We start from the raw sequence: 12,916 nt of genomic DNA on the forward strand, positions 1-12,916 counted from the left end.
AACTTCGGGATACGTTAGCGACAAACCTGGAAGTATTTTACCGGGTTTTGCCGCACGCACAGAAGCACTCTACTGCGCCGCACGCATGTGCAGAACAGGCACCTCCTGTTGCAAAAACCTTGGGATCTGGCCACTATAATGTATTAGTTTTAAAAAATAAAAAAATCTGTGTCGCCAATTTGGCAGTCAACAATTCATCTGGTGTAGTTGTATGGTTGCAAAAGCTTGTCCTCTTTTCTCCTTTTCTAAAAAGGGCGTAAGGGGTCAGCAACTTTTTCCAGCCGTGAGCTGGTCCACTGTCCCTCAGACCTTGTGGGGGGCTGGACTATTGAGGGGGGGAATGAATGAATTCCTATGCCCCACAAATCACCCAGAGGTGCATTTTCAATAAAAGCACACATTCTACTCATGTCAAAACACGCCGATTCCCGGACTGTCCATAGCCTGGATCCTGAGGCAACTGGGCAGAGCCTTAGTTTGCCTACCCATGCTCTGGGCAACCCCCCCCCCCCGTTTTCCTAAACTGGAGTCTCCAAAAATAAACGGAAAAATACGGCAGCTTCCACCATCGGGCAAGCGGCTTTCAATTCCGCCATCCAGGCGTTTTTATCTGTATTTAAATTTGCAATACTTACAGGCAAATGAACACTGCAGATAGAACTGCCGGCTCCTATGGCGGTCAAACACTGAAGTTGACATGAATTTAAAAACATGCAATTTAAAAAGAAAGCACAAATGAGATTTTTGCACGGTAGACATAGGTAGAAAAGCTTCTTTCAATTCCTTTTCCTTCAACCATTTCATCAGTCAAAAAGCACCTCCTAGCACGTGAGTCTTTCCGGTGAAAACGGAGTTAAAACCTTGCTTTCAAAAAAGAAAAAAAGAGAGAGAGAGAGAGCGATGCAAATCGCCAGATGATTTTTGCACCCAAATGGAGTTCAGAGGCCACGTTCAGGATGCGAATTTAAAAGGCAGTAAAAAAATAGGAGAAAAAAGATGGACATCCAATTGTGTTATCGCTCATGTTCTCAGGATGACCATAGTGATGAGACCTGCAAGAATCAGAAGAAAAAAGCCAGTTATTTCAGCTTAACTTGAGAAATAACCCACACCAAGAGTTTTGTTAGGTGGGTCACACGCGCATGAAAGCTTGTTCACTGGGAGCACGTTTGTCAATATTTGTGAAACGTGGTTTACATACACAACTTATCTTACATACACAACTCATCTCTTTACAAATGCTGAAATGTCAGAGAACTCAAATTTACTTTCAGTTGCAATCAGTTAAATCACTAGTCAGTAAGACTAGATTTAAATCTCCCCCCCCCCCTTACAGAAAGGTTCGGCCTTGCTGGCATCCTCCTAATATTGACAAGCAGAGTAAGAGTAGTTTTTACAGTTCTATCAAAAATGACTGATTTGCTTCTACTATAAGAAATACATTGACAGATAAGGATGAAATGATTCGAAGTGAGGTTTAATAAATTGACTGCTTCCATTTGGACAGCTTTTCTGCTCTACTTGATTGGAAAGAGAAAAAGAATTGTAGCCTCAAAACATTTGGAGGGCCGAGGTTGAGGAAGCCTGCTTTGGACTATAATGTAACCTAAACAGAAAACTATAGAAAGATTCTTCCTCCAAAAGCATTTTATTTCCAAAATCCAATTTAAATAAAAAAATCCTATTTTTAAAAACTTGCTTTTAAAAAACATTGATCCACCCTGGTTGCAATTTGCTGACATGGCCCTCACGCAGTGACTCTATTATAGGGTTGTTTTTTACGTTTCTTTACACATTTTCATTTTTACACTCAGCTCCAAATCCTATTTCGAAATGACGACAAAAAGATGCGTACCTAATACGTAAGCCGCTACTAACTTTTGATTCACACTTAAGTGGAGGTAGAGAGGCACAAGGGAACCCCCTTCTCCCAGCGTGGGAAGCATGAGAGCCGCAATGCACACGATTCCGAGGAACACGGTGAGCAAACTCGGCCCCGATGAGGCAATTCTGTTTTCTGGAAAAAGGAAAAGGCATTTGACACTATGGAAAGGGGCAATTTCTTTCCTTTCCTTTCTCCCTCCCCCCTTTATTGAATTTAGTAAATAACAAAACATTTTTAAAAAATCTTTATTATATTGCAAATTAAATACATCAAAACAAAAGCATACATAAAGAATAATATCCAATAAAACAGAAAGAAGGGAAAAGTAAAGGAGGAAAAGAAAAAAAATGCAAAGAAAAGTAGAGTCAAAGAATAAAGAAAAGCATATTTCAATACAATAAACACTGATTTACAAAATAATAATAATAGACTTCCATCACTCTCACAACCCTTCCTTTCACCTTTCATATTTTACCTGTATTTCAGTATTATTTTCATCTGAATATATAAATGTGTATATATGTATATTTCCCCTTTTCCATTCACCAGGTCATTCTAGACACAGCCAAATTTTTACATTTGAACCTTCCTCCTGGACTGTATTCATTGGCTTTAGTCTTATTATATCCGTCCATTTGGCCAGTTCCAAATATTCACATAATTTATATAGCCACTCCTCTTTGGTCAGTACCTGGTTACCCTTCCAGTACTTCACCACTAGAATTCTTGCCGCTGATGTTGCATACAGAAAAAAATGAGTTTTTTCTTTTAGAATATCACTGTTCAATATTCCCAAAAGATATGTTTTTGGTCTTTTACTATGTGAAGTTCTTAGTAACCTTTTTATTTATTCATGGATCATGTCCCAGAACTTTCTGATCTCTGAACATGTCTACCACATATGGTAGAAGGTTCCAATCTGCTTTGTGCCTCTCCCAACACTTATTACTAAGCAATCTGTTCATTTTAGCCAATCTCTCCAGTGCTAAATACCACCTATGGTGCATTTTCAGGTAATTTTCTCTTATTAAATAACATGCTGTAAAATTTATATTTTTTGCCCACAGTTTTTTGAATGGTATAACAGGCATGTCCAACAGGTAAATCTGAAAGCATCTGAAGGCAGCCCTGTTTAGGGAAGTTTTTAATATTTAATGCTGTATTGTTTTTAACACTTGATAGACTGGGGAAACTTAGCCAGATGGGTGGGGTATAAATTAATCATCATCATCATCATCATCACTGGCTCCCCCCAAAGAAGCTCAAGAACTTTGGCTTCCCTAAAAAAAGCCCAACAACTTAGACCTGAACCAGTGTAGATCACTGCTAGTTTTTAACTTTGTGAGTAGATCACAGTCTTGGCAACCCTAACAAAAAGTTCAAATGAGATCCACTTCATTCCTAAACATTTCATTTCACCAAACATTCTTGCTTTTATTGACCTTGGGGTTCCCGTCAAATCCACCCAGCCAGAATGGCTAGGACTTCAGAGATTGGCAACCTTTTTCAGCAGGGGGCCAGTTCACTGTCCCTCAGACCTTGTGGGGAGCTGGACTAGTTGGGGGGGGGGGAATGAATGAATTTCTATGCCCCACAAATCGCCCAGAGATGCATTTTCAATAAAAGGACACATTCTACTCATGTCAAAACACGATTCCTGGATGGTCCGCCAACTGGATTGAGAAAGCGATTGGGCTGGATCCGGCTCCTGGACCTTAGTTTGCCTACCCATGGGCCAGGTTCGACCTCCAATGGGGGAAAACAGTGTTCCTCTGAATACCAATTTCCAAAAACCACCAGCGGGGAGAGGGATGCTCAGGTTCAGCTTTTGAGCTTCCCATTAGGTGCAGGGGCCAGCAAATTTTTTTTTGCTGCAGGCTTGTCCACTGTCCCTCAGACTTCGGGGCGGGCTGGAGAACCAGCACCAGGGAGGGTGGGAGCTGGAAGAAGAGGCGAGGTGGGCAAGTAGTCCTCCTCCCCATCCCCCACGCTTACCCTCCCAGGGGCTGCCACGGCTTCTCATGGGTAGGCAGGGCGGCGGGGGAAAGATGAGTGGTGCGAAACGGTGGGCTCCAGAGAGGGATTGCTGAAAATGGTGCTCAGCCAGCTGCCTTCCTCACCTAGGCAGGGCAGGGAGAAGCCAGGAGGTAAGACTTGATTTAAAACACACACACACACACACTACAGAAAAGTTCATCCTCTTCATATTGACAAGCAGAGGAAGGTTTTCTTTTTTTCCAATCATAAAATCCTTTTTTCCTTACAGAAAGGTTCGACCTTGCTGGCATACTCTTCATATTGGCAAGCAGAGGAAGGTTAAGCTTGTAAGGTGACTTGATGTTACACCATAATCATACTATCAAAGAAGTAATTGCAGTGATAAATAATACGTAATGGGAATGAGAACTTAAAAGGACTCTCAAGGTGACAAGTGCTGGTGGAGGGGAGTCAAGTGGGTGTGCTCCTCCATCTTTTCTTTCTTTCTCACCTTTTCCCTTTACTGTCTTTGGTTTTGGGGGTGAAGTGTGTGTACCTGTTTGTTTGTTTGTAAATATTCTCAAATAAAACATTAAAAAGTCAAATGGGTGTAGTCCTTTCTTTCTTTCTGACCCTTTCCCTTTACTCTTTTTGGTTTTGGGGGTTAAGTGCAGGCTTCCTTCAGCCTTGGCCCTACAATCCCATCATCCCTGACCACTGGTCCTGCTAGCTAGAGTTGTAGGCCAAAAACATCTGGAGGGCTGAGGTGGAGGAAGCCTAGTTTAAAGGTGAAAACCAGCCCCTGAAACCTGACCCTGTGCTCCACTGGGAGCCAGTGCGGCTGGCACAGCGCTGGGTGGACGTGGTCCCGCAGCAGGGACACTGCGTGGAACCTCGCCGAGGCGTTCTCTGCCCGCTGGGGTTTCTGGGTGAGCTTTGAGGGCGACCCTGCGTAGAGCACGTTACAATAATCAAGCCTGGAGGTGACCGTTGCATGGGTCACTGTGGCGAGGTCAGGACAAGGGAGGTAAGGGACCAGCTGCTTAATACGGCAGATGTGGGGAAATGCCTCCATATTGTCTGCTTGTAAATATGCTTAAATAAATAATAAATAAGAAAGGACAACTGGAAATTATTTATGCGTGAAACAACAGCAGCAAGGATTCTATTAGCCCCAGCTCGGAAGACGGAAGAAAGCCAAGAAAGAACAACGGCAAGAGAAAGTCATGGAATATGCAGAATTAGCAAAATGAACAGATAAATTACATGAGAGGGACAACACAGACTTTAAAAGAGAATGGGAACCATTTATGATATATATGAAGAGACAACAAGGAGAGTTGGACTCATTGGCAGGGTTTGAGTAAACATTCACAAATGCATATAACAAGGGTAGGCAACCTAAGGCCCGGGGGCCAGATGCAGCCCAGTGGCCTCAGTCCGGTGGACTGGGACTAGGAATTGGCATGTTTTTACATGAGTAGAATGTGTCCTTTTATTTAAAATGCATCTCTGGATTATTTGTGGGGCATGGGAATTCATTCTCCCCCCCCCTCAAAAAATTTAGTCCAGCCCCCCACAAGGTCTGAGGGACAGTGGACCAGCCCGCCATGAAAAAAACTTGCCAGCCCCTGCCATGGGTAGGCAAACTACAGCCCAGGGGCCGGATCTGGCCCAATTGCCTTCTGGTGGTCCGGGAACCAGTGTGTTTTTACATGAGTAGAATGTGCCCTTTTATTTAAAATGCATCGCTGGCCCCCTGCTGAAAGTTTGCTGACCCCTGGTATATAATACAGTGGTACCTCTGGTTAAGAACTTAATTCGTTCTGGAGGTCCATTCTTAATCTGAAACTGTTCTTAACCTGAGGTACCACTTTAGCTAATGGAGCCTCCTGCTGCCGCTGCACGGTTTCTCTTTTCCTGAAGCAAAGTTCTTAATCCAAGGTACTATTTCTGGGTTGGCGGAGTCTGTAACCTGAAGCGTATGTAACCCAAGGTACCACTGTAGTAGTAGTAGTAGTAGTAGTAATAATAATAGAGAAAGAGGCAGGTCAATAGCTCCAAAAAGCAATGGTGTTCCAACCATCCAACTACCTGGCTGGCACAAAGCCTGCTCGAAAAAGACGCTCTCTGCCAGATGTGCCGTGATCCTCTTCTCCTCCTCTTCCTTCGGGTCTTTAGCTGCTGGAAGCAGAGTGGCGATGACCTCTTTCCTCCCCAGCGCTTTCCTCTGGCTCTGCTCGGAGACCTGGAGCCGAAACTTGTCGATCACGCCATAGTGGCAAGGTCGGACATCTCTGTGACGGATCACACTGTAATGGGAGGAGGACGTGAATGGCCACATTTCCTTTTTTAACGCGTTATTGCTCTTTTTTTTTGTTTTAATATAATGTTTATTAAATTTTCTTTTTTATTTTATAACAGGCATCCCCAACCTGCAGCTCCCCAGATGTTTTGGCCTACAGCTCACATGATCCCTAGCTAACAGGACCAGTGGCCAGGGATGATGGGAATTGCAGTGCAAAACATCAGGAAGAAGAAGAAGAGGAGTTTGGATTTGATATCCCGCTTTATCACTACCCGAAGGAGTCTCAAAGCGGCTCACATTCTCCTTTCCCTTCCTCCCCCACAACAAACACTCTGTGAGGTGTGTGGGGCTGAGAGACTTCAGAGAAGTGTGACTGGCCCAAGGTCACCCAGCAGCTGCATGTGGAGGAGCGGGGACACGAACCCAGTTCCCCAGATTACGAGACCACCGCTCTTAACCACTACACCACACTGGCTCAATCTGGAGGGCCAAAGGTTGGGGATGCCTACTTTTTTTTTTTTAAGAAATATTTATTAAAGTTTTACAAAAACATGAGTACAAAAATACATGAAAAAATAAAAAAAAATAAAAATACAACATACAAAGGACAAAAATAAAATAAGAAAAAAATAAAAACAAATCCATTTTTTTATAACTTTACTCTCATTAGCTTGTTTCTTTGACCTCCTCACACCTCCCCTTCTTGTGTTCCCATTTACATAATCAAATCAGCAAATCCTTACCCTCTTTCATTTATCTTAACTCTATATCTTAACATTTTATAACTCTATATTTTCATCCATTATCAATTCATTTTTGCATATTCTTATTAACTTTGTTGCTAATGCCACTTATTTTCAATCCAACATCATTTTAGCATTCATTAATTTTACAGTGTTTCTGCAGATAGTCTTTAAATTTCTTCCAATCTTCTTCCACCAATTCTTCTCCCAGGTCTCGGATTCTGCCAGTCATTTCTGCTAATTCCATATAGTCCATCACCTTCATCTGCCACTCTTCCAGGGTGGGTAGATCCTGTGTCTTCCAATACTTTGCAATAAGTATTCTTGCTGCTGTTGTTGCATACATAAATAAAGTTCTATCCTTCTTTGGCACCAATTGGCCAACTATGCCCAGGAGAAAGGCCTCTGGTTTCTTCAGAAAGGTATATTTAAATACCTTTTTCATTTCATTATAGATCATCTCCCAGAAAGCCTTAATCTTTGGGCACATCCACCAAAGGTGAAAGAATGTACCTTCATTCTCTTTACATTTCCAACATTTGTTATCGGGCAAATGATATATTTTTGCAAGCTTGACTGGTGTCATGTACCACCTGTATATCATTTTCACAATATTCTCTCTCAAGGCATTACATGCCGTAAATTTCATACTGGTGGTCCACAACTGTTCCCAGTCAGCAAACATAATATTATGACCAATGTCTTGTGCCCATTTAATCATAGCAGATTTAACCGTTTCATCCTGCGCATTCCATTTTAACAGCAAGTTATACATTCTTGAAAGTATCTTGGTTTTGGGATCTAACAGTTCTGTTTCCATTTTTTATTTTTCCACCTGGAAGCCAATTTTTTTGTACAAATTGTAGGCCTCTCTTATTTTATAATAATGAAGCCAGTCTCGCACCACGTCTCTGCAATTATTAAGGGATGCCTGCTTTATAACAAACAACCAAATAAAATTTCTTCATCACATATATCTTTGCTCAAATTGAGCTTTGACTTTCTCCCGTTCTCCTCCCTGACTACCATATGCAATCACTTTTATCTCCGCATTTCTAAATCACCCTATTTACCTTATCTCAGGCTTCCTCAACCTCGGCCCTCCAGATGTTTTGAGACTACAATTCCCATCATCCCTGACCACTGGTCCAGCTAGCTAGGGATCATGGAAGTTGTAGGCCAAAAACATATGGAGGGCCAAGGTTGAGGAAGCCTGTCATCTCCATACTAAATAGACTTACTTCTAATATTTATAAGCAGCTCATTATTTATATATGCACAAGTAGTCATAATCATTTCTATTAGTACCTTGATTTGTGAACAACCTAGCTTACGACAGTTTTGAATGACGATCGATTCAAACCCAGACGTGCACGTCCCGGTTTGCAAACCTTTTTCGGGTCACAACCCATGGTTTTTTATTACAAACAATTTTTTTGGTTGGCGAACACATTTTTTTGGACAATGATCCGTTTTTGGAGGCCCCATTGGCAAAAGCGTGCCTTGGGTTACGACCTGTTTCAGTTTACAAAGGGACCTCCGGAACGGATGATGGTCATAAACCAGGCATAGGCAACCTAGGCCCTCCAGCTGTTTTGGGACTACAACTCCCATGATGCCTAACTCACAGCATGAGCGGTCAGGGATGATGGGAATTGTAGTCCCAAAGCAGCTGGAGTGCCAAGGTTGCCTATGCCTGTCGTAAACTAAGGTACCACTGTAAAGCTATTGGTGATCACAAAAGATACATACAGTTTCAATTATGGGGTTTCTTCACAAACCTATGACTACCCATCCTCTCCATGTTTTTTCTCTTTCTCATAAGCGTGTTGTATCATTTTATTTCTGTGATGTTTTATAAAAACTTTCTTTCCTAGATCAATATTGTATTCCTTTATACCATGGGTAGGCAAACTAAGGCCCAGGGGCTGGATCCGGCCCAATCGCCTTCTAAATCTGGCCCACGGACTGTCCAGGAATCAGCGTGTTTTTAAATGAGTAGAATATGCCCTTTTATTTAAAATGCATCTCTGGGTTGTTTGTGGGGAATAGGAATTCATTCATCCCCCCATATCTAGTCCGGCCCCCCACAAGGTCTGAGGGACAGCGGATCGGTCCTCTGCTGACCACGTCCACCCAGTGCTATGCCAGCCACACTAGTCCCCGGAGCACAGGATCAGGTCCTGTCGGACTAATTGCAGTCGCCCACAGGTTGACCATACCCATTGAGTCCTACTACCCTTTGGGGAAAAGCCCCGCCCCACCCTTCCACTATCTATCAGGGTCTGGTTAATAATAATAAATAATAAACTTTTATTTGTATCCCGCCCTCCCCGTCCGAACCTGGGCTCAGGGAGGCTAACACCAAATAGGTAACACTGGTATAAAATCAAGCAATAACGAAATTACCTCCTGAAAACAAGTCAGGATCAAATTCAAATCCAATTAGATGGCTTTCCGCAGGATTAGGGTTGGGAACAGTAAACGCTTCTCAGGCCCAACTGTTTGTGCTGCTCTTATATGGGCCTGTGAGAATGCTGGGAGGCCTCTTTCATACTAGACTTCGGTTTCTGTGTATCGGAAGAAGGGCACATGCCCACGTAAAGCTTAGACCCAAAACAAACTGAGTTGGTCCCTAAGGTGCCACTGGACCATTTTTTAATTTTTTTATTTCCCCACCCTGAGATGTCTTGATGAGGGTGGACTATACATCTAATAAATTAACAAATGACCTCTGGAAGGTAGCTTAGTGGTTGCTATTCATTACAAAGCAACAAACCAAAAAACAGCTTTTTACTCACATGTCAACACAGCACTGAGGCTTCACCGCGCCCGCTGCATCGACCACGACATATTTATTTGGGGTTGTGCAAAGAACTGAAAGAAAAGAAAAGGGGCTGTCATCCGATGTCAGCCAATCGCAAGGAAAACTGGCACAGAAGCGAAGCTCAACATCAGGAACTACCGAACTCAAGCCCTCGAGCTGTTTTGGGATTATAATTCCCACCATCCCTGACCGCTGGTCCTGTTAGCTATGGGTGATGGGAGTTGTTGTCCCAAAACAGCTGGAAGGCCAAGTTGGGCCATGCCTTATCCGGACTCCCAAGTTCTTGTAACCCACCCACGGACCTTCAGGCAAAAGGCAGGTCAGAAAGCAAATAAAAGGAAGTTGAGACAATCCCTCCTCCCCAAGCAAACCCTTAAATAGAATTGTACCTGAGACGCACCTTTGAATTTTAAGGCAAATTCATAGGGGTTATAGAGAGTCAACACCTGTTTATGGGTCGACTGGTCGTCCGCATAAAATATAAGCTCCGTGGGGAATAGGAAGACAGGAAGGTTTCCTTCCACTAACTCTGGCTGCCTTTTTTGCTGCTGCATTGGCCCCGAGTCGTCCTCGCCACTGCGCCGTCTGCTCGCCCGATGGCTTTGTCTCCCCACACTTTGTCTCCTCACAGCAATTTAGGAATCCGAAAGCATTATGGCAAACCTATAGGCAAACCTATAAAAACACAAGACAGCATCAAACATCTATCTATCATCTATCTATCTATCGATCATCTATTTATCCATCTTATATCTAACTGTCAATCATCTATCTATCTACCTATCTATCTATGCCAGTGCCGGATTTAAGGCCCTCGGGTTTTCAAGGTCCACACGGTCACTTTGAATTGTGCCCAGAAATGTCCCGGGAGATATGCAGGTCTTTCAGGGTTATGCAGTCTCTGCAGTCCCTGTCTCCAGTCTGGCTGCCGCATTCTGGATTAGTTGTAGTTTCCGTCTTAGTTGTAGTTTCCATCTTCAAAGGCAGCCCCACGTAGAGCGCATGGCAATAGTCCAAGCGGGAGATAACCAGAGCATGTTCTGCTCTGGGCAGGGAGGGTGTCATCCTGCATACCAGATGAAGCTGCCCTGGACACAGAACGGACCTGCACCTCCATGGGGCTACGCAGGCTACGCAGCTGGTCCTTCAGGGACACAGTTGCCCCATTCATGACCAGGGAGTCCCCCACACCGACCCGACCCCCGTCCCCCAAGAACAGTACTTCTGTCTTGTCAGGATTCAACCAAAATCCCTTAGCTGCCATACATCCTCCAACCGCCTCCAGGAACTCACACAGGACCTTCACTAGTTCTGATTTAAAAGAGAGGTAGAGCTGGGTATCATCCACATATTGATGGACACCCAGCCCAAACAGCTGGAGGGCCAACTTGGGCCATGCCTGAGCTAGAGCAGTGGTGGCCAAACTGCGCCCTTCAGCTGTTTTGGGACTACAATTCCCACCATCCCTGACCACTGGTCCCGTTAGCTAGGGGTCATGGGAATTGTAGTCCAAAAGCTTTTATGCATCTATGAGATCCCACAGCAGCTATTCACAACACCCATGCCAATTAATCCTGAAAATTGCAAGCCTGCCACATTTGCGAATCACGTCATTGTTATTGGAAAAAGCAGGGGTGGCCACTTGAACTAGCCCAGACGACAGCGTCAATTAGAATGCAATCAAAACAAGAATTAGTGGGATGGGAATTGTAGTCTCAAAACATCTGGAGGGCCGAGGTTGAGGAAGCCTGGCCAAGGAGCTTAACGAAGCACATTCCTCCAGATGTGTTTCAGGCACACCAAGCAGCGAAGAGAAATCCAAAGAAATGAATGGGAGACAAACCGAACGGCATATTGTAGACGAGGAGACATGATTCCGGCCCTCTCCAATCTAGCTTGCACCCTTGACAAAACGCTACCAAGTCACATTAGTGTTTACAGCGGCAGGGGTATCTTGTCCCGATTGGCCGGAACAGCAGACAAAAAATGAGCGGGGGGGGGGGAACGGGGACACACAAGCAGAGTCCAACCTTCGGATCCATACGTGCTCTCTCTGAGGATACGGCCCCTGCTGCTGCTGAAGCCCCCTCTAGGTGAGGGGCTGCCGCAGCCAACCCTGGCATTCTTTTTAACAGAGCTACCAGACCCCTTGCACTGCCAGCAGGCATGGCCAAACTTAGCCAGTGGCCAAGGATAATGGGAGTTGCAGTCCCCAAGCAGCTGGAGGGCCGAGTTGGACCATGCCTTAAATTTGGCCCTACAACTCTTTTGGGGACTACAACTCCCATCATCCCTAGCCAACAGGACCAGTGGTCAGGGATGATGGAAATTGTAGTCCAGGACAGTAGAACAAGGACACCGCTGCTGTTCTCTCTCGCAACAGACTTCATCCCTTTCTGGCCCAGGCATGGCCCAGGCATGGCCCAACTTGGCCCTCCAGCCGTTTTTTGGATTCCAAATCCCATCATCCCTAGCACCAGTGGCCGGGGATGATGGGCACTGTAGTCCCCAAACAGCTACGGTGGTCATCTCTGACGCAACTCTGCCAAAGGCACGACGACGACCCCCCCTCGAAACAGCCAGGCCCTCCTCGCCCTCAGCGATGGTCCTCTACTTTTTCGAGAGCCATTTCCCCCAGGAAGCCCCCACCCAGGCCAGAGACCCCCAATCGCCCTCTCCCCGCCGAGGGGCGGGGGGCGCGCGAACGCCCAGGCTGAGGCGAGCCGCCGCCCCACCGGAGCCGCAGAGGAGCGCAGCGCAGCCCCTTCCCCTCAAGCCCGAAGAGGCCCGCTTTTGTTTCGGGCTCGGGTCGCCTCGCAGCTGTTTGGGGACTACAACTCCCATCATCCCCAGCTACCAGTAGCCAGCGGTGAGAGATTATGGGAGTTGTAGTCCCCAAACAGGCCCCTCGCCGGGAATGAGATCCCTGAGGACCCTCCTGGGCGACGACGGACCCTCGCTCCCTGCCCTCACTCACCCCTCGGACCCGCCTCCGCCTCCGGTTCTTTCGGTCACCAGCCGCCGCCGCCGCCGCCGAGGAAGCACCGCCTCTTCGCCTCTCTCCCTCGCCTCAGCGGACGGGCCCGCCCATTTCCCCGCCCCTCTCGCGTCACCAGGCGCTAGGGCTGCCGGGAACGTGAAGTGGAGAGCGGGAAAAGGGCGAGAGAGGCGCGAGA

The 12,916-nt window shown here is 45.6% G+C and overlaps 2 protein-coding genes across 5 annotated transcripts in view; one reads left to right on the forward strand and one right to left on the reverse strand.

Moving 5' to 3' along the window:
* LOC309361801 (P2R1A-PPP2R2A-interacting phosphatase regulator 1-like) overlaps positions 1 to 12,916 on the forward strand; it is a gene marked incomplete at its 3' end in the record, with an annotated part of 82,702 nt that overhangs the window by 30,122 nt on the left and 39,664 nt on the right. For 2 of the 4 annotated variants that reach the window (XR_014164635.1, XM_081897026.1), the window contains one exon: positions 4,152 to 4,467. The exons of 1 other annotated variant lie outside the window; for it this stretch is intronic. Coding sequence is in view for 1 of the 3 variants with exons in the window: in XM_081897026.1 (XP_081753152.1) it covers position 4,152 (1 nt within the window). Of the gene's footprint in view, positions 1 to 1,814; positions 2,055 to 4,151; positions 4,468 to 12,916 lie in introns of those variants that run through there. One more of the 4 variants, XR_014164636.1, reaches the window with a different exon arrangement.
* MOSPD1 (motile sperm domain containing 1) lies at positions 557 to 12,872 on the reverse strand. The gene is made up of 6 exons (XM_081897031.1): positions 12,718 to 12,872; positions 10,141 to 10,415; positions 9,715 to 9,790; positions 5,957 to 6,174; positions 1,856 to 2,017; positions 557 to 1,052 (listed from the first exon to the last, which is right to left on the reverse strand). Exons 2-6 carry the CDS (start codon positions 10,292 to 10,294, stop codon positions 1,021 to 1,023), a joined length of 642 nt encoding a protein of 213 aa, XP_081753157.1. The 5' UTR covers positions 10,295 to 10,415; positions 12,718 to 12,872; the 3' UTR covers positions 557 to 1,020.

The sequence above is a fragment of the Podarcis melisellensis genome (assembly GCF_964234715.1).
Source record: "Podarcis melisellensis genome assembly, chromosome: Z".
NCBI lineage: Eukaryota > Metazoa > Chordata > Lepidosauria > Squamata > Lacertidae > Podarcis > Podarcis melisellensis.

What these genes read in the sequence shown, in the direction of transcription:
- MOSPD1 (XM_081897031.1), bottom strand. Translation starts at nt 10,294, where the DNA reads ATGCAGCAGCAAAAAAGGCAGCCAGAGTTAGTGGAAGGAAACCTTCCT. An exon ending in CCTCAGTGCTGTGTTGACAT is followed by an intron (nt 6,175 to 9,714) that starts GTGAGTAAAAAG and finishes CTCCCATTACAG; the next exon opens with TGTGATCCGTCACAGAGATG. An exon ending in AGTAGCGGCTTACGTATTAG is followed by an intron (nt 1,053 to 1,855) that starts GTACGCATCTTT and finishes TGATTCTTGCAG; the next exon opens with GTCTCATCACTATGGTCATC.